A 21,784-nucleotide genomic window follows, 5' to 3' on the forward strand; every position below is an offset into this window, starting at 1 on the left:
ACTTCTAAGTTAATATTTCTAACTCTGTCAACTTCCATTTTCACATTTTAAATAATTGCACATTTCTATCTGACTGTCTTGCTAAATTCTCCAATCTAGTATGCATGTATAAGGCTGTTATTTTAGCCCTCAATCCTACTACTCCATTATTTCTGTTTACTTCTACTGTTATTGAAATACACAAGCCCAATGTCTCAGTCATAAGGCCTTGCCGAACTCCATTCCCTCTCCCTCATCCACGCTGTTGACAGAGCAGATAGATTCTAAAAAAATTTTTTTAATGTTTATTTTTGAGAGACAGAGAGAGAGAATGAGCAGGGGAGGGGCAGAGAGAGAGGGAGACACAGAATCCGAAGCAGGCTCCAGGCCTCTGAGCCGTCAGCACAGAGCCCGACGCGGGGCTCAAACTCACAAACCGCGAGATCATGACCTGAGCTGAACTTGGACGCCCAACCAACTGAGCCACCCAGGCGCCCCCAGATCAGGTAGATTCTATTACTTGTGATTGTCAAGACACTTTTGTTTTTCTCCCATAGATGCCAACGTAGATGAAATATATATTTTTTAATGTTTATTTATTTTGAGAGAGAGAGAGCGTGTGTGCATGTGTGCAAGTCAGGGGGTAGGGGCAGGGAGAGAGAGAATCTCAGGCAGGCTCCACACTATCAATGCAGAACTCACAGACCGAGAGATCATGCCCTGAGCCAAAATCAAGAGTTGGACACTTAGCAGACTGAGCCACCCAGGCGCCCCTAGATGAGATCTTCAAATTGTCTCACATCTGTTCTGGTCTTCCTTTATTTTTTCCCCTTCAAATGATTCTCCATTCCATTACCAGACCAATCTTTGTTCAGAGAAAGTGTGAGACTAAGACATGAAGGTAAAAGACAGGAGGATAGTTGTGTCTTTCTAGGCCTTCAGAATGGCAGGTGCCAGGCTTTTGGGAGTATGTGCTTATATAACATGCCTGCCCTAGCATGAAATACTTGGAATTTCTTTTTTAAAGAGATTTTTCAAACAATAATGAATTTCCAGTTAGAATTTGGTGTGTGTGAAGAAAGATTGGGGCGTAAGGGAAGTCATCCCAGGAGCCTCAGTGAGTAGTGAGTGCCAGATTATTCTGTCAAGGTGTAAGACTGGCTTTGCCTTATTTGCCCCAGACCTCCCTTCTTTCCCTGCTTCTTTGTGCCTCTGTCTATAAGGTTCCTGCCCCTTTCCCCCATATTTATACATTCCTTTTTCTTCCATTCATTGATTCATAGCAAATGTAATAGGATTTCAACCTTGGGGACACATTTTTTGACCCTTGAATTCAGGTTTTGAAAAGTTTCTTCTGAGAAGTACCACTTTTTTGTGAACTCTAAAGAGTTGACTGTAGCAAGTTAAATACATATTTGGTTTGCTGAATATTTGAAGCTGATTCATTCTGAATGGAATTCTATTATTTAAAAAAAAATTGTGGGGATTGCTAAGAAATCCAACAGTGGGTTTTATAATAAACCATCATGGAATATCTATGTATATGTGAAAGAAAGAATTGTTTTCTTGAAGAGAAACTGCACTGAGATTCAAGGGCTGAGCAACATATTTGCTTCAGATACAGAGTTGCGGTAATCATACCTTTTTAGTCCATGGTATTTGCAAATAGTATAATACTATTAATAAAATGCTAATAAAGTAGCATAACACTATTTAATCAAATTAAAAATACATACACAAAGTAACACTGCATATTTTACAAAACACATACACATATACTCGAGAACATTTATGGATGCCCATGGAAGGGGGCAGATAGGATTAGAAATCAGAGATGGAGGAAAAGAAAAGAGAGGCCTCTTTTGTTCATAGACAAATGCCATGAACTAAAAAAAATAGTATGTTGTAGATCTTTTACCTGTTTTCTCCTTTTGTGTTCTCTGCTGTTTAACCTTTCTATGTTTCTGTGTATGTATCTATCTTCCTTACTGCTTTTGATTGCTGCATATTCTTTCACAGAATTTACTTAACACTTATCCATTCCTTTAGTGATGCCTCTAGCTACTCTTACAAATAATGCTCCAGAGAATATATCAAAGCTATTCCCTTATGGAACTGTCTGTGAATTCCTCCTGAATATAAACCCAGGAGTTGTATAGCTGGGTCATAGAAATGGCATTACCTATGAAAACTTAGCACATGATTGATCCATGGAGTAGTTTATCAGTAATGCATTTGGGTTTCCTTCTCCATGTTCTTGCTAACAATGTTCTCTGTCATAAATCTTATATTTAGTCCATTTTACACTATCACATTGGAAGAAATTAGAAAGTTGATTAATAATTTATCACGTGCAAGGACCAAATTTTTATTATGGCCACTAGAGATTTAAAACTTAGGATGTGGAAGGAAGATTGAAATTCATGTTGAAGTTTAAAGTGTCACAGAATCATGTCCATGTTTTGCAAGGAGAAGGTATACTGTCTAGAGGTAAGGGATATTATCTTGTTGAACTGTCCAGAAGCCTAATCTTGTCAGGATACTAGAGTCAATCATATTCAGGTGGTCTGTCTTGTGTAAACTATCTTCATTAGTGACCAAAGTTAATTAGAATGCCAATAGACTAATTCATGGTGAAAAAGCAAAATTATCAAACCTGGTAATTTATTTGGTTTATTTGGTTCAGTTGGCCACTTTTTCTTGGTAGAAAATAAAATATAATCAGAAGAGTTGGTTGGTGAGTTTTATATCAGGACAAAAGGAAGTATTCTGTGATTCAGATGTTTGATTGTATCAAGCTATCGAAGCCTGATGACATCTATTTTCTAAGTCAAATGTTTTAATAGTCTTGGAGTCATGAGATTTGTAGCAGTGTTAAGTGACGATAATTTATCCATACCTTTTAAAAATTTTTTTAAATTTATTCTGTGAGAGACGGGGGCGGGGGAGAAACAGAGCAAAAGAGAGAGAGAGAGAGAGAGAGAGAGAGAGAGAGAGAGAGAGAGAAGCCGAAGCAGGCTCCACACTCTAAGTCCAGAGCCCAATGTGGGGCTTGAACTCACGAACCCTTGAGAGCATGATCTGAGACAAAATCAAAGGTTAATCATCTGAGCCACCCAGGTGGCCCTTCTATGTCTTTAAAAAAAAAAATTTTTTTTTATTCTTTTTTGTAAAGGGGCTTTCTCTTATAGTATACATAAATTATTATACTTATAACTAAGTTACTTAGATTAACAAAAGAGAATTAGTTGCACTGTTAGATTGAGGCAGTAAGTATTGTAAATGGTTTTACATAGTTTTGCTATTGAATTTTTAGAAATAATTTTGTAGGAATTATAGAATAGACATGATATTTAAATTTATTTTAAAACATGTACATTTTAAATTAAATTTAGAATTAGTATTCCATAGTTTTTCTCCCTCATTAGGCCTTTATATTTCTAATGGTAACTTAGCTTCATTTTTTTTTTTTAATTTTTTTTTTTTTTAACGTTTATTTTACTTTTGAGACAGAGACAGAGCATGAACAGGGGAGGGTCAGAGAGAGAGGGAGACACAGAATTGGAAGCAGGCTCCAGGCTCTGAGCCATCAGCCCAGAGCCCGACGCGGGGCTCGACCCCACAGACCGTGAGATCCTGACCTGGGCTGAAGTCGGACGCTTAACCGACTGAGCCACCCAGGCGCCCCGCTTCATTTTTTTTTAATAAAAGAAGTCAGGATTATTATTTCATTTATAGGGATATTTTTGTAAAAGATCTTTTTAGGGATATATTTGTTGATCAGTTCTTGGTATCTCAACTCTTTATTTACTTCACTTTCATGATTTCCTTTAGGTTATCTTGATCCTAAGGTAATTAAGCACACAACCTGATAGGAAGGATTTTTAATTAGTACAAAAAAATCCTGAAAGTTTTTTTAATTTTTAACTTCTACATTTTGTACTACATATGGGATTAATATGAATTTATCTGATGCTGAGCATGGTTTGTTAGAAATCCAGCATTGAGGCTTAAGTTTCATACTTCAGTTTTTATTTTCTAAAAGCTCTGAGATCATAGTACCTTTTTCTCATTGTTTGAATTAGAAATGATAGATAAAAATTTGATTTTCATCAGAACTAAGTAATTAAGTATCTTTTATTAGAATTTTGATTATTGGAATTATATGGAAAAAAATTCTTTTTTTTTAGTTATCACTTAACTGAGTTTTTTACTGCTGAGCCAAAATAAAATTAGGTTAAAGCATGTTTTCCTTTTCCTTTTTTTCTAGTGAAAAGTATAATTAGAAATAGCAGTGGTAGAAACCATGCATTTATATCAGGATGCTTGAAATTTATTAGTATTAGAGGAGTAGTAATCTATGTGTATATAGAGACTTAAAAGTGGACATCTCCCAATTTAAGAAAAGATCTCTGGTTTTCATAATAATAGTGCTAAATCTAAATACTTCAGTTAAAAATTGTGCAAACCACAGCACTAGGAAATAATATATATATCATGGGAGAATACTGCCACCTTGTGTATACATGATGCTACATTATGTCTCCATTTTCTTTTGTTATGCCAGCTAAAACAAAGTGCTTCTTCACCATTTGGTACTGTGGTCAGATATGTAAATGGGTAAAACATTTGTTTTATTTTTTTCGTGTAACAAAATCAAACGGACTTATCTTTTTTCTTGGCAGGAGGAAGGGTCTTATATTTTGAAGACCTTAAATTTAGTGTAAAGTTAGCTCTAAGAATTGGAAAGTCTGAGGGATCAGTCTGGTTAATTGATCTTTGGGGTCAGTAGAAAATTGAATCTTTTTAATTGAATCTTATGGAATGTTGATATTTCTTTGATCATTCCTCATTTTAGTGCTTGCCATGGTTTTGGGATCATTATTCTGAATGCCAGAATTTATATACTATACATAAAGGAAGTGAGGGCACTGGGGTTCCTGACGTCACCATAGTCCTTGATTTTCAAATGTTTCGCTTAAGATCAAGTGCAGAAGAATGGCTATAATAATAACATGTAATAGTGCTTTGAAAAATATTGATGTCAAGGAAAAAGGGTTCCTTTAAATCATTTTGGTTACTTGAGGGCATGATTTGGTGGGTTTAAGACATTACCTTTCTAAAGAGGAAGAGTCACAAGACTGGGTGTTCACTTTCTGATGCTTACAACTAGCTTAGCTGTGTAATCATGAGAGCTTCTCTGGGCACAAGTTTCTTCATTTGAAAAATGAGCAGTTGAACTAGGTGATTTCTCAGGATCTTTTTTTTTAGTTTTAGAATTCTGTGATTGTGTGAGGTTTCACTTTTAACTTTTTTAAAATGTAAGCGTCCGACTTCAGCCAGGTCACGATCTCGCGGTCAGTGAGTTCGAGCCCCGCGTCGGGCTCTGGGCTGATGGCTCAGAGCCTGGAGCCTGTTTCCGATTCTGTGTCTCCCTCTCTCTCTGCCCCTCCCCCATTCATGCTCTGTCTCTCTCCGTCCCAAAAATAAATAAACGATGAAAAAAAAATTAAAATGTTAATGCTATAATGCCCTTCAAGTTACTCATTATATTTTCTGTATAAGAAGTTATTTTGAAAGTTTAATGTAATCACATAGTTGTGTTTAACGGTCATAGAATATATTAGTAATTTGAAGGGATACCTGTGTACAAAAGTTTAAAACCAGAAGCCCGGGAAATTCACCTACTTTTTTTTTTATTTTTTTTTATTTTTGGGACGGAGAGAGACAGAGCATGAATGGGGTAGGGGCAGAGAGAGAGGGAGACACAGAATCGGAAACAGGCTCCAGGCTCCGAGCCATCAGCCCAGAGCCTGACGCGGGGCTCGAACTCACGGACCGCGAGATCGTGACCTGGCTGAAGTCGGACGCTTAACCGACTGCGCCACCCAGGAGCCCCATCCCCACCTACTTTTTTATTTAACACATGGGGTACTTGAAGATATCAGAAGATTGATTTTGAGGTAACCTAGATTTTAAATATATACTATTTTAAGCAACAGAACACTGTTTTGGGAGTGTGGGGGGTACAAATGGATTCCAAATGCTTACATTTCAACTTCTGGGATGGCTCTAAAAGTTGTTACAAATATGGTAAGCCCATATCATGGGCAGAATTTTCTAATTGAGACGAAAAGAGAGAAAAAAGTAGCTTTAGCCTATAGTTGAAAACTTGGGAATTCTTTAGGATATTACCCAACTGAAAATTTAAGGCCAGTGATTCTTCAGAATGTAAATCTTTTCATTTTTGAGTGCACAGCAGCAGATATTTCCTGCTTCCCTTGATTCATTTTTCTTGTGCAGTGCCAAGAGTGAACACATGTAGTCAGGTTTTGCTTTTTACTTTGAGGCCATATGGGAATAATTGTTTAAAATTCTACACATAATTTTAAGGCAAAGGATTCTCATTGTTAAGTTATGTAAACATGCCAAATTTAACATCTGTACTGGAATGATTTCCCAGTGCCTACTGATTGTAATACCAAAGCAAAAGAACTATATTGGTATTTTTGCATTTATTTTGTGTAACACCAAACTGTTGTTTTATAGAATACAGCCTTCATGACAAATGTTTAAATTCAGTATTAAAATGCATTTCAGAAATGAAAATTTATGCACATATTATAAAACATTAAAGATATTACTTGGGTGCCTGGGTGGCTCAGTTGGTTAGGCCGCTGACTTCGGCTCAGGTCATGATCTCGCAGTTTGTGAGCTCGAGCCCCACGTTGGGCTCTGTGCTGACAGCTCAGAGCCTGGAGCCTACTTCAGATTCTGTTCTTCCCCTCTCTCTACCCCTCCCTTGCTCACGCTCTGTGTCTCTCTGTCTCTCAATAATAAATAAATGTTTACAGAAATTACAAAAAAGCATTAAAGATGTTAATTAAAATGTACATATATATCATCTTCATGTAAATTATTATGGAAATATAATAAAATATTAAGTGAATTATATTTCATAAAAGTGAAGAGAATTATGAAAAAAGTAAAGCAGATGATATCTTATTCAGTTTTTAGAAAATGTAATCTTAAGAAAATGGGTATGTTAGTGGTGATATTAGCCATGAGGTTTTTCTGTAGAGATTTTTCCAAAGCTTTCTTCCATAACCTCCCTCTACAATGAGGAATGTGAAATTAGAAGAAAATATTGGGCAACAGTTCATAACAGGCTCATCTACAAATCCAGTCTTTGGATTGATATTCTTGAGATATTTTTGAATAGTTTGTTTTTATATAGGGACTATAGTTTTTATTGATAGCAACTTTAGTTTTAATGAGATTATGCCTGGTCTCTAATTTTCTTAATCTTATGTATGACCTTTACTTGGTTCAGTTTTGTTATGTTGGTGTTCTACTTGTTTGAAAAGCCTTTGAATTGGATGAAGAATTATGATTGTAATAAAAAATTTGCTTGTCAGTTGTCATTTTCTTCTTCCTTGGGAATTATAGAGAATTAAAATGCTTTCTAATGAGTAAATCTTTGTTATTTTGACATTAAAAAAAACTGAGATATAATTGACATGTAATTAATTTCAGGTATACCACATAATGACTCAAAATCTGTATATATTGTAAAATTATCACCACAGTAAGTCTGGTTAACATCCATCACCACACATATTTACAGGTTTTTTCTTGTGATGTAGTTTGAAATTTTATTTTTTTTAATTAAAAAACATTTTTAATGTTTATTTATTTATTTTGTTTATTTTTGAGAGAGAGAAAAAGACAGTGCAAGTGAGGGAAAGGCAGAGAGAGAGGGACACAAAATCTGAAGCAAAATCTGAGCTCCAGGCTCTGAGCTGTCAGCACAGAGCCCGATGTGGGACTCAAACCCACGAACCGTGAGATCATGGCCTGAGCTGAAGTCAGACGCTTAACGGACTGAGCCACCACCCAGGCACCCCTATTTTGAAATTTTAATGCAGCAAATAATTTCTGTGTAGAGAAGAGTTTTCTTTTCTTCATCATAGACTGCATAATTGAATTTGCAATAAGATTTGTTATCAGTTTTGAAATAACTGCCCAGATATACTAGGGCACCATGCTAAAACACAGCATTAATAATAAATGCTGACAGAGTACTTCAGTACTTCAGTGTGGTTGCTTATTGTGTTCTGCACAGGTCCAGATCTTATGTAATGTTCAGAATTGAATCAATTATTGATTTGGATGAAAATGCTTTTTAAGACAATGAAATTCAAAATACCATATTGTTTTGGAATACTAAAAACTGGTATAGTCATTAACTGTTACATTAATATGTAGGTCAAGGTAGAGATTGGTGGTTACATGGAAATTGAAGGATTTAGAATGTTTGTAAACACATCTCAGATTTTTTTATATACTTTATTAAGTGTCTACTACTAGTAGTGCCATTACTAGTGAACTTATTCTGTAAATTGATCTTTTCATCATAGATTAATAATTGTGATTTTTCTAATATGTGCAAAAATTTGTTTCCTATTCAAGTGAGTTTTATTTTAATTGCAGAATTTTTTAGACTGTCCTATTATGTAAACTAATAACATGTACAACATGAAGCATATTTGTACTCTAATTATATTTTTCTCCCTTGTTCCTTCTTTTTCCTTTGAATTCATTAAATTTAGTTGTTGCCCTTTGTGAAGCAGGTGCTGCTCATCAGAATGATTCTGTATTTGAAATATTAATACATGGACATTTTGATGCATATTCATTCTATTTAAACTGATATACTGTTAGTGGGATCAGGTCTTTTAAATGATTGTGAAAGTTAATATCAATGATATACTATTCAGTTTTGAGATATTTAATGTAGTCTAATTTATGGATTTTTTTTATTATTAGGCAAGAAGTTATGAAATGGAATGGATGGGGATATAATGATTCCAAGTTCTTCTTCAATAAGAAAGGCCAAGTTGAGTTGACTGGGAAAAGGTAACTGGTTGGTTTATTCTTTTCCTTTTTTTCCTCTTTCTTTCTATAAAAAATTTTAAACATAAATAACAAATATATGTCATGTTAAATAACATACATAGGATAATATAATGACCCTCCCTCGATTTAAAGTTATCAACATTTTGGGGTGCCTGGGTGGCTCGGCTGGTACACCATCCGATTTCGGCTCAGGTCATGATCTCATGATTTGTGGGTTTGAGCCGCACATTGGGCTCTGTGCTGATGGCTGAGAGCTTGGAGCCTGCTTCAGATTCTGTGTCTCCCTCTCTCTGTCCCTCCCTTGCTTGCAGTCTGTCTCTTTCTCAAAAATAAATAAACATTAAAAAAATAAAAAGTAAATAAAGCTATCAACATTTTGACATAATTGCTCCTTCTTTTTTTGGTAGTAAATTCCGTTGTGTCACTTCTAAATATTTACATATGTCTCCTTTGAAAGTGTAAGGATCTAATATTAGCTAATCATAATAATATCATTATCATATTTCCCAAAATAAGACAATTTTTATAATATCTGATTATCCAGTCCACATTTCCCCTGATATCTAAAAAAATGCCATTTTATAGGTAGGTAGTTTGAATCAGGATCCCAAAAATGACTATAATCATCCTACCACCCAATTTCCATGCCACTGACTTGTTCAAAGTAACTCCCAGTTTAAGACTGGGAATTTAGGGGCACCTGGGTGGCTCAGTCAGTTAAGTGTCTGACTCTTGGTTTCAGCTCAGGTCATGATCTCGTGGTTTTGTGAGTTCAAGCCTTATGTCAAGCTCTGGTTGGGATTCTCTCTCTCCCTCTCTCTCTGCCCCTCCCCCGCTTGCACTGTCTCTGTCTCTCTCAAAATAAGTAAACTTAAAAAATTTTTTAAAAAGACTGGGAATTTACTTTTGGGTGTGGGTTATTATGGATGGTGAACAATTTTAGGTCTTTGTGAGTATAAATAGTATTTTTAAAATTAATTTTCTGAGACACATTAGGGAAGAAGTGGTGAAGAAAGAACAATCATTTGTGTGATAACTTTCACATTTCTGAAATGTTTTTGGGAATGTGTTGATAAGAATTCTAAAGAATATTTGTATTGTTACTGTTCCAGATGCAGACAGAATTGTAAAGTAAGTTCTTAGTTGATTTTAAGAACCAATCCTGCCAAAGCTGGTATTTTGGGTTTGTCTGTTGAAATCGTTTTGGAAGGACAGTGAGTATAAACACGTAAGATTTGAATGCTGGCTCTATAAATTAAAAATTGAGAGTAGGTAAAAAATAGGATCAGATTTTTTTTTAATCTGTTCCAGGATTGTGTTTTGACTTAAAATCTATTGGGGATTAATATGATTAGGTTAATATTCTTAAAACTTACATGGTATGTCAATATATTGAAATACTACTGAGAAATGTTTTATTCCTTTGGAGAAATTCTTTTTCTTTGCAACATAATCATTCCAGTTTTCTGACTTGAACATACTTTGTAACTGAACAAAACCTCGGGAGTAGTAATTAGGAACTAATTGTAATGAAGGTGTGAAATGTACATTTGACACTTGATTTTTAATAGGAAAAATAAATATTATACGTATTCTCATTCCCATCTTTAAGTTTGACTGGGAAGCATATTGGTGGAGGCTTAGTTAAGAAATTGTATAATTCGGGTAGGAGGAACTTCTGGTTAAAATTAAATTTACCAGTGTTCTAAATGTTGAACGTCCCACGTTTTAAATAGAATAATGTCTAATACAGAAACTTATCAGTGTAGAAGCTGGTTTTGCCAAATCTTCTGAGGAGAAAAGAAATCTTCTGAACTTAGAAAATCAACTTCCTCTCCTTTCAGATACTGTCCTCATTTCTTCCTTTCTTTGGATCTTGAGAGAATAGCATCTTTATTTTATGGGAGGGGGCAAATAGTCCCTTATGCACAGTGCTGTTGAAAGCATTAGACACTTACTTCTGTAGGGTACTGTAGGCCATTTAGTGGTTTGTGTTGGAAGCGTATGTGTTTGAAATGAATGATGAGTCACAGAAAATATCTCAAGTAATTACATTTTCGTAGTGCCATGGGTTCAGAATCTGGTTCTTATTTCTGGTGTTCTGACACTTGATTTGTCAGTTTTCACAGAGAGGATCAGGTTTTAGAGGTCTGACATGTGTCACACTCATGGTACACTCATTGAAAACATTAGAACCCCAGTGTATTTATTCATGGTTAGATTATTCCTTTTTCAGTGTGTAGAGCACTTGTTAATGCCCTTTCTGATTTTAAGATATATAGAATACAAAATTTGTAATTCAGATGTTGTTCAGAGAGCATAGATTAAGAGCAAAGGAGATTCAGTGGTCTTAAGAGAGATTTTTATCCAGGTTGTAATAGAACCGGAGAATTTTATATGTTTGGCTTGAGACTTTGGAAGATTGCTGCTGCTGCCATTCTAACCAGAATGAGTTCCTTAAAGGCCTCATTTCTTTGTATTAACTCCTGAGTTGGGTCCAGTGGGAGAAAGGGGAATAGAATGGGGTGCATCCAACTGGCAGAGCCTAGAAGGGAGACCAGTAAAGTAGATATCAGGTACATTTGCTTTAGTGGAAGGTAGCCTTTGCTCCTCACTACGACTCATCCGGAGGGTAGCTCTCCAAATACAGAAATGGAATTTAAATGCTCTAGGATTAAATACGTACTACATAAACTATTTAATAACTAAAGCCAATAACTAAATAATATTCAGTTCCCATTTTAGTGCTGCCAGAAGTACCATTACCACAGAGGATAATAACTGGATTGAATTGGATCATAGCTTTCTGTTAACCTAGTCTAGTTTCCTGGGGATAATGGTTGAATTAGTAGATTTCTCTGAATTGTATCAGAAAACATTTAAAAACATTCTTAAAGATAATAATAGCTATTTCTTAATTGAATGGCTACTGAATTATCTTAAAATAACCCTAAGATGGGTAGTCATATTTTCTTAAAAATAATTAGGGGATTGAGGGTGAGAGAGGTTAAATAGCTTACGTGAGGTCACCTGCTCAGTGGAAAGTTGTGAGTGATACCCAAATGTTTTTAAGCTTCATTCTTGTGCCGTTTCTGTTGTATTGTGCTTCTGCAGATAACCATACTCATTCATTGTATTGATCTTGTTTTCTCTCCAAACTCTGGGAGCACTTTATGGTAGCCTTCTCTACCCCTATACAGTAGCACAGTAAAGCTAGTCATCGTGTAAAAAATTACCCTGTGACAAAAAGTGCTGTTGTTCTAATGGAAGGCAAAAGAAGGTTGTGATATTCTTCAAAGAGAAAATGGAATTTGTGATTAGAAAGGATGAGTTATAAGAAAATACTGATTTGAACTGAACAAATCTTTGCTCTCTATAACTGCATAGAAAACACGAATAAAATACCCAAGAATGAAATAAAACAGAGCTGGGGAAAAAGAATTCTTAGGTGCCAGAAACCAAGAGTGAGTTTTAATGAAAATTTATGGGGATTCCATTTCCATTATTTCTGATCCAAATAAATTTTTATAAGCAAATGTGGTTGATTGTATGTAGTTTGGGGAGGGCAACATTGACATTTCAAACCCAGCCAAAGAAGCAATTATTATAAGCTGTTCTAGATCTTTGGGAAATATCAGAAGTTTTTTCCTGAACACAGTCTTATCTTTTGAACATATTTGTAATTTGTCAGTTTATAAATCCTTAGGTTTTTTTTTTGTTTTTTTTTTTTAAGTTTATTTATTTATGTGGCAGGGGGGTCAGAGAGAGAGGGAGAGAGAGGAAATCCCAAGCAGGCTTTGTGCTGTTAGCACAGAACTCCATGCGGGACTCGAACTCACTAACCATAAGGTCATGACCTGAGCCAAAATCAAGAGTCTGAGGCTTAACTGACTGAGCCACCCAGGCACCCCTAAATCCTTAGATTTATAATCTTGCTATTCTTACTCCTTCTAGATATAGATGAATTGAGTCCTCATGGGTTTAATCAGCAGAAGGCAATACTTCAGAGCTAATGCTGTAGCTTTCTACAAACTAAAATTTTTGAAAAGTGTCATTTTTCTTGGACTTTAAAGGTATTATACATTAATTGGTGCTTACAAAGCACAAGTTAGTGTTTAGATGGAGAGACTTTGTTTGGGTTTGTTGTACTTTATATTTTCAGTGGTATTAAAGTTTTATCTGATTATAAAAGACTTTTAAATTGCTTAGCAATTGTGGAACTTACTCTGGGATAGATAGTTGTGTGTACTAATATTTTGCTGCCTCTGTGCACTGCCGCAGAGTGAGAGGACTTTGTCTTTAGTCACAGTAAATCTTGATGTGCACTTCATTCTTCGATATTTATGTTCACAGAATTTTCTTTCCACACAGTGATTTCTTTGGTCTTAAAAGCTTCCCCTGGTTCTATATCTTCTACAATATAGGTCAGTTCTGTCCTGAGGAAAGGTGGTGAGTTGATCTCACCTTATATTTTACAACAAGAACTATTTCTTTTTTTTTTTAATTTTATTTTTAATGTTTATTTTTGAAACAGAGAGAGAGAGAGAGAGAGAGAGAGAGAGAGCATGAGCAGAGGAGGGGCAGAGAGAGAGGGAGACAGAATCTGAAGCAGCTTTCAGGCTCTGAGCTGTCAGCATGGAGCCCAACGCAGGGTTTGAACTCACAAGCCGCGAGATCATGACCTGAGTCGAAGTTGGGTGTTTAACCAACTGAGCCACCCACGTACCCCAACAAGAACCATTTCATAAAGTTTTCAAACTAATCTTCAACCATGAGTAAAGATCCATTTAAGAGTCACCTGTTTCAATAATTGGTACAGGCACCTGGCTTTCCTTTTATCACATTTCTGGCAAAATTTTCCTATTTTGTGCCTATATATTCATCCTATCAATTAAGTGTCTTTGTAGCTTTAACTAAACTAGATTGTAAGTTTCTTAAGAACTGAAGTTATAATATTAATTCTGTGTGTCCTACAGTGCTCAGTACAGTCTTATATGAATGTTATATGCTTTTTATAATTCTAGATATATATCTAAACTATTTTACTGTAATAATCAAATTGTTCCATAGCTGTTTCTTCAGTTAAATACTGCTGATTCCTTTAACTTTTCTTATAATGTTTCTTTTCAGTCAATTTACTTCTTTGATTTCAAAGTTTTAATTTTTACTTCATGATCTTTTGTGAGATTTTTGGAACCCTTGGCAGTATGCTAGGTTTATGATTATGAAGTCAGGTTTCTTTTACTGTTTTTCAAATCCTGGGGCATTAGATGCAAGAAAAAGTACAATTGAAAAATTTACATTCTGACACGGATCTCTTGTATGTTTTGTGCTGGACTTGTAGTTAATGGAGCAAAATCTTAAATAGAATATTCTGTGCAAGATACTTCTTCAAAGTCTGAAATACTGTGCATTCAGATGTAGAAGTATATTGTGTTTATCTTAGTGGTAGAATGTAGTTTTAAATTTTACACGAAACAATAACACCAACTCTATCTGTTAATTCAAGTATCTTGAAGGTGGTCACCTTTTTATTTTATGGGTAATGTTATTTGTTAATTAAGGAATTCACAAAGGTCTGATTCTGTCATGAAAATCAAGGTTCTAATAACTTTTACAGGGACTCAAATTAATTGCACATTTAACATATAAAGATCCAGCATTAAAACCTAATAGTTCCAAACTGGTCTTTTTGGGGAACATAACTAACACATAGCGGTGGCATATCTGTTATAACCAGCTTTCCAGAATTTGTACTGTTACCTCAGCTGAAATGAAGAAAATTTTATATGCTGAATGACTATCTTTAGTTGTTTTAGCTATGAGTCTTATACTTTCTTCCATTCCAATTTCTTTAGATTTATGAAAACATATTATAGTACTTCAAACATACCCGTTCAGTTTGATTTTTAGCACTTGTGATTTTTTTTTAGCATGAAAAGAAACTTAACTAGTTAAAGCATATGTGTTCCTTATGTATTTTTTCTCCTTTCCACTGTCATTTTTGTTTTGTTAATGTTTATGTAAAGACTATTTGAACCCCTCTTACACTGTTGGTGGGAATGCAAACTTGTACAGCTACTCTGGAAAACAGTGTGGAGATTCCTCAGAACGTTAAAGATTGAACTGCCCTACGACCCAGCAATTGTACTACTAGGTATTTATCCAAAGGATACAAAAATACTGATTGGAAGGGGGCACATGCACCCCAATGTCTATAACAGCACTATCAACAACAGCCAAATTATGGAAAGAGCCCAAATATCTATTGATTGATGAATGGATAAAGATGTGGTGTGTGTATATATGTATATACACATATACATACATATGATGGAATATTACTCAGCCATCAAAAAGAACGAAGGCTTGCTGTTTGCGACAATGTGGATGGAACTAGAGTGTATTATACTAAGCAAAATAAGTCAGAGAAAGATAAATATCATATGATTTCACTCCTATTTGATATTTTAAAAAACAGATGAATATAGAGGAAGGGAAGGAAAAATAAAATGAGATAAAAACAGAGAAGGGAGTACCTGGAGGGTCAGTAGGTTGAGTGTCCAGCTTTTCATTCGTCTTAGGTCATGATCCTTGGGTTGTGGGATGGAGCTCCATGTCAGGCTTGGTGCTGACCATGGAGACTGCTTCGGATTCTCTCTCTTCCTCTGCCCCTACCCCTGCTTGTGTGCTCTCTCTCTTAAAAAAGAAATAATAAAAACACCATAGAGGGGGCAAACCATAAGACTATTAACTATAGAGAACAAACTGAGGGTTGCTGGAGGGGAGGTGGGTAGGGGGTGGGCTAAATGGGTAATGGGCATTAAGGAGGGTGCCTGTGATGAGCACTGGGTGTTATATGTAAGTGATGAATCACTAAATTCTACTCCTGAAACCAATATTATGCAATATGTTAACTAGCTTGAATTCAAATGAAATCTTGGAAAGAAACAAAAAGTAATAATATAAAAAGAAAGACTGATTTGAGAATTTTATTTTATTTTATTTTATTTTATTTTATTTTATTTTATTTTATTTTATTTTATTCTTTCTTCAAGAAAAAATTTTTTTAATGTTTATTTTTGAGACAGAGAGAGACAGAGCATGAATGGGGGAGGGTCAGAGAGGGAGACACAGAATCCGAAGCAGGCTCCAGGCTCCGAGCTGTCAGCACAGAGCCCGACGCGGGGCTTGAACTCACAGACCGTGAAATCATGACCTGAGCTAAAGTCGGATGCTTAACCTACTGAGCCACCCAGCAACCCCTCCTTACAGCTGTTTATTATTTCCAGGATTTCACTGTTTTTGATGAGAAGCCGGTCATAATTTTTATTGTTACTACACTGTATGTAATGTGTCATTTTTCTCTAGATGCTTTTAACATTTTTATCCTCCTTCTCTTTCTCTCTCTTTATATTGGAATTTGACCATGATGTGTGTAGTGTGTTTCTTGGCATTTATCTTCTCAGTGTTCTCTGGCCTTCTTGAATTTGTAAATTTATGTCTTTCATCAAATTTGGAAACTTTCTGCCATTAATTTCTTCAAATACTGTTTATTTCCTTTCCCTTTTTTTTCTTTTGCTTAGGACTCTATATGTATGTTATGTATATGTTATGTTTTATGTATGTTAGTCTTTTGCTATTGTTCCATAGGTCCTTGAAGCTCTGTTTATTTTTTCAATCTTTTTCTTTGCTCTTCAGATTGTATATGTTTTATTGCTCTGTCTGTAAGTTCACTGACATCTCCAATCTGCTCTTGTGTTCCTCCAATGAATTTTTAAGAGTTTTAATTATAGAATTTCTATTTTGTTCTTTTTATAGTTTCTGTTTCTCTGCTGAGATTTTTTCTTTTACTCACTGGGAACATCGTTTCCCTTTTGCCCTTTAACATAGTTATAGCTGTTTTAAAATGCTTGTGTGCTAGTTCCAGTATCTTAGATCATCTTAGAGTCAGTCCCTATTAATTGCCCTTTTTCTTGATTATGGATCATACTTTCTTGTTTGTCTTTTGTCTAGTAACTTTGGAATACATCTTGGACATTGTTAATGGTATGTTGTAGAAACTCTGTATTCCATTATATTCTTCCGAAGAGGCTTTATTTTTTTAACATCAAGTAATTAACTTGACTGTTCCTCAGATTCCCATTTCTTTCCTTTTGTGGTGGTGAGCAGCTGGGTTCTTTTAAACTTAGTTGGACTGCCTCGAGTCTGCTCCATACGTCAGACATCTGGAGAAAGTTTATGCATACATCACTCTCTGACTCTCTCCTTCCCTGTGATTTCTCTATACTCTTCCCAGCTGTTGTGTTCACTGCAAACACTGCCTTCTGGTTCTTCAAGGCAGGAAGACTAGAGGTTTTCTGTATTTTTGTTTCCTGTTATGGCACCAGCGGGGGCTGTCCCTCAGGCTAAAACTTGTTTTAAAAATAAAAAACATCTGGAAGGTATACTTTTCTAAATGTATCACACCCCTTTATCCCCCATTGCCTGTTTTTGTCTGTCTGTACTGCCTTCAGAGTTGGGTTTTGTTTTTGTTTTTTTTGTCCAGAGTTTATAGTTATATGTGAGAGGGTCATTTTGGTAGGAACTACTTGACCATTACTAGAAGCCAATTTTAAGATTTAAATTTAAATGAAGATACCTTACTCCAATGTTTTATTTTCTTTGCAATCTTAGGTACCCTCTTAGTGGCATGACTTTACCAACTTTTAGAGACTGGATCCAAAATACCCTTGGAGTAAGCCTGGAGCATAGAACTACCTCTAAAGTAAGAAATAAGAATGATTACTAGCATACTTAACTCTGTGTTGTGTCTCTGTGTGTGTGCACGTGCATGTGTTTAATCCTAAATCAGTTAGAGTTATCTTTGTAATTTGTTATAATTGCTTTAATGCATTTGTTGTAATTTTTTTGTTAAGAAGTTTACTGGTTTAATTGGCCTTGCTAGGTTTTCTAGAGATGGCTTTTCAGCATCACAGATATAGATCCTAATCTCAGAATTTATCTGAGAGTTGCCTGGCAAACTTTTTATGTTCTCTGAGGCTCAGTTACCTTAATTTGAGAAGTGAGAATAATAACTGTCTGTTCTATGTCTCTTAGGGTGGTAGTGAAGTGCAAATGAATGCATTCTGTGAGGGACTGCTACAAAAGGATAAGTTGCTATCATTTTTAGGATATTTAATGAACTGACAGTAATCCAGGATTAATACAGGATAATTTGAAATAAAAATGTAATGTTACTTTTAATATCAAAACATTCAGAATTTTAGAAGACTTACAAAGTAAAAATTTGATTAAGGTATGAGTGATAGAGAACTTTGGTTTGTTCATGTAGTTTCATTTTTCTGTAGTTGAGGTTAAAAAACTTTAAACTGTATTCATATCAAACTAATGAAGTAGCATTTCTCTATATTATTATGATTTTCATTATTTATTGTTGTTATTATTTCTATGGCATGGTATTCTGCATGTCCCTCTAAATTGGGTTTAAGTTCTATAAGTGCAGGGACTATGGCTTACACTGTATTCTTTTTTTTTTTTTTAAGTTTGTTTTATTTATTTTGAGAGAGAGTGTACATGTGTGTGAATGGGGAGGGGAGAGAGGGAAAGAGAATCCCAAGCAGGCTCTGTGCTGTCAGCACAGAGCCTAATGTTGGGCTCAATCTCACAGCTGTGAGATTGTGACCTGAGCCAAAATCAAGAGTCAGACACTTAACCACCTGAGCCACCCAGGTGCCTCTATGCTATATTCTCTGCTGTATCCAACACGCTATTGAGGGCTATAGGTATTTAGTGAGTACTTGTTTGCTTTATTTATAAATCCACTGTTACATGTCATTCTACTAAAGAAATTATGTGAACAGTTAATTCCTACCCCTCTGAAACCAAATTCTTTCAACTTTTCTTACAAGATTTCTTTTTTATTTCCTCAGTTCTTTCTTTTGGCTGTTTATAATTATCTTTTTTTACATTTATGTAATATGTATACCATTTTCAGAAATTTTACCAGTTTTCCATGTACTTTTTTCTGATTTTGAGCCCTTTTCAATTTTTAATAACTTAATAAAATCATAACAGTGTATCTTTTGTTGGGGTTCTCTGGTCATTTCCTCTCACTGTAATGTAAATTCCATGAGGCCAAGGATTTTTTTCCCTGATTATCTCAGTGCTATATCCCCAAGGCCTAGAATAGTGCCTAGTATATAGCACACACTCAATAAATATTTCTTATATAATTGGATATTAAATACAGACTCTTTAATAAGATACTAACACTACATAAATATGTATTTTTTACACATCTTTTAAATGTTATTATAAAATATTATTATCAAATGTTTATTTTGAGAGGGAGGGAGAGAGAGAGAGAGAGAGAGATAGCAGGAGAGGGGCAGAGAGAGAGGGAGAGAGAGAATCCTAAGCAGGCTCTGCACTGACAGCACAGATCAAGGTGGGGCTTGATCTCAGGAACTGCGAGACCATGACCTGAGCCGAAATCAGGAATCAGCTGCTTAACCATCTGAGCCACCCAGGTGCCTCTTTTACATATTCTTATATTTTCTCTTTTCCAGATACTGTATCATAGCTTTTTTTAATAGCAGATTTTATTTGGCCAGCCTTTTCTCTGTCGTAGGCATGGTATTTGGTGCTTTTCACAAAAATTACCATCTTTTGACCTTTCTAATTCCTTATGGTAGCTGTATAAGTTTAGTGGTGATAATCTCACTTAACAGATGAAGAAGCCAAGGCTCAGAGAAGTTGGGTGATTTGCCCAGTGTCACATAGCTTTAAAGTTGAAGATTTATTTTTCAGGTTACCTGTTAGTTGAAACTAAGTATCAAATTATAATTATGTTGTGAGTTTTAAAGCAGTTCTATAAAAATAGACGAGGTTTCTTGTTGATCATTTTAGAATGGTAATTGAAATCTAAGAAATGGTCAATTTTATCTGCAGGTGAAAATGTAGATGATGCAAAAGTTAAGTAGCTTTTCCCCAGTTTCCTTGATCTAAAATGGAAGATTTGAGACTTTGCCATCTTCTTTGTTCTTGATTGCAATCTTCAAAAATAATGAGAAGGTGGGCCAAAGATGTGAAAGAGGAAACATAAGGCATCTATTACTTATACAGAGTATGATTAACCAGACCATTTGTAATTTGTTATTGTCACAGAGTTCATATCTGTATGGGTTATTTGTTACTTTTCCATGCTTTTGTCTCAGTTACATTTTATGGTCACTGTCTCTAATCAGGTATTCAAAAGTTATGTTTCTAGAAATAAGTCAAAGAAACCAATTTTATTTTCTAGGCATCCTTAAATCCTAGTGATACACCTCCTTCTATTGTAAATGAAGATTTTCTTCATGACCTTAAAGAAACTAATATTTCATATTCACAAGAAGCAGATGATCGAGTATTTAGAGCTCATGGTAAGCAACTTTATATAAGCAGTGTTTTTAATTTTAAAATTTCTTATCAATTAAGATGTTTTTAACATGTTCTTTTTTAAATACAAAACAGGTCATTGTCTTCATGAGATATTTTTGCTCAGGGAAGGAATATTTCAGCGAATTCCTGATATAGTTTTATGGCCAAGTAAGTTTTTTTTTTTTTCCTTTGCATCATTAATTTAGTATTGTGAAATCTTAAATAAATTTAGTTTTGGAAATACATACTTGTAAACATAGGAGTTGTAAAAAGTATAGGTAACTGTATTTTTAGTGTACCAAAAGTTGTGTAATTCTTGATCTGATCATCCTGAACTATTGGTTTTAATGATTGATTCTTTTGTTGCTGATTAAGTCTTCATTTTAGACATAAATATCATATTGGAAGGTGGGTAGCAAAATGTATTTTTGGTTAGTTTGAAAGCTTAATGAAATTAATATTGATCAATGATAAATATTCAGATATAAAGAAACTCTTAATTATTGATTACTATAAACTAGTAAGTAATTTGTTGATGTCACTTCATGGGCTAACAAGCATTGTCTTCAAATAGTGAAACAAGTTGTTTAAGATACCCATTGTCTTTGATATAAACAGTTAAATTCTGAAACATTAATTTCATTCCTGATTTTGGCTTGAGATAGAAGAAGGATGAGCTTTGTGTTGTTATTTTGCTCTTGCTGATGATTAGGCAGTATATTTATATATATGATTTTTGTACCCATCTCTTTTAGTAGAAAATTTAAGGTAGAATTGGTATATTTGTACCTTACTGTCCATAATTACCTTTTACAAAAGTTCCAGTGATCTGATCCTTTTTCCTCTTCAAACTCCATAAAGGAGTATAGGGAGTATTTTATTTTTCAAAATATTGTCTCATCTGTTTTTAGTTGTGATCCCTCTACTTCACAGGGAATATCTGAGGGGAAAAAAAGCATACTTTAATATGGAGGTAGGAGGGAGGTGACATATGTAGGGGGAAAATGCAAGAGCCTGTGTAGCTGAGATTAAATTACTTTGTTGATACCTGTGGGGTATGTTCTTCTAGTGTTCTTTTAGTAGCTTTAGGCTACTTCATTACCAAGATTTGGGCAAGATTTATTCCATTTTTTTACTGGAAAAAAATGAAAGCAAAATTTATCAATTTTTGTTTATCATAGGAAACCTTAATAGACAATCTTTTGATAAATCTTTTTTTTTTTCAATTTTCCCATTTTATTTTATTTTTTTATTTTTATTTTTTTTAATTTATATATGAAATTTATTGTCAAATTGGTTTCCATACAACACCCAGTGCTCATCCCAAAAGGTGCCCTCCTCAATACCCATCACCCACCCTCTCCTCCCTCCCACCCCCCATCAACCCTCAGTTTGCTCTCAGTTCTCAACAGTCTCTTATGCTTTGGCTCTCTCCCACTCTAACCTCTTTTTTTTTTTTTTT

General features: G+C 34.8%; 1 protein-coding gene across 1 annotated transcript in view; it reads left to right on the top strand.

Moving 5' to 3' along the window:
• Positions 1 to 21,784, top strand: part of AGPS (alkylglycerone phosphate synthase) — a 145,334-nt gene that overhangs the window by 23,829 nt on the left and 99,721 nt on the right. Inside the window, exons 2-5 of the mRNA XM_040475477.1 lie at positions 8,809 to 8,898; positions 17,575 to 17,665; positions 20,204 to 20,324; positions 20,416 to 20,490. Coding sequence (XP_040331411.1) covers positions 8,809 to 8,898; positions 17,575 to 17,665; positions 20,204 to 20,324; positions 20,416 to 20,490 — 377 coding nt within the window. The remainder of the gene's footprint in view (positions 1 to 8,808; positions 8,899 to 17,574; positions 17,666 to 20,203; positions 20,325 to 20,415; positions 20,491 to 21,784) is intronic.

The sequence above is a fragment of the Herpailurus yagouaroundi genome, unplaced genomic scaffold (assembly GCF_014898765.1).
Source record: "Herpailurus yagouaroundi ecotype Mexico unplaced genomic scaffold, PumYag 140, whole genome shotgun sequence".
Taxonomy (NCBI): domain Eukaryota; kingdom Metazoa; phylum Chordata; class Mammalia; order Carnivora; family Felidae; genus Herpailurus; species Herpailurus yagouaroundi.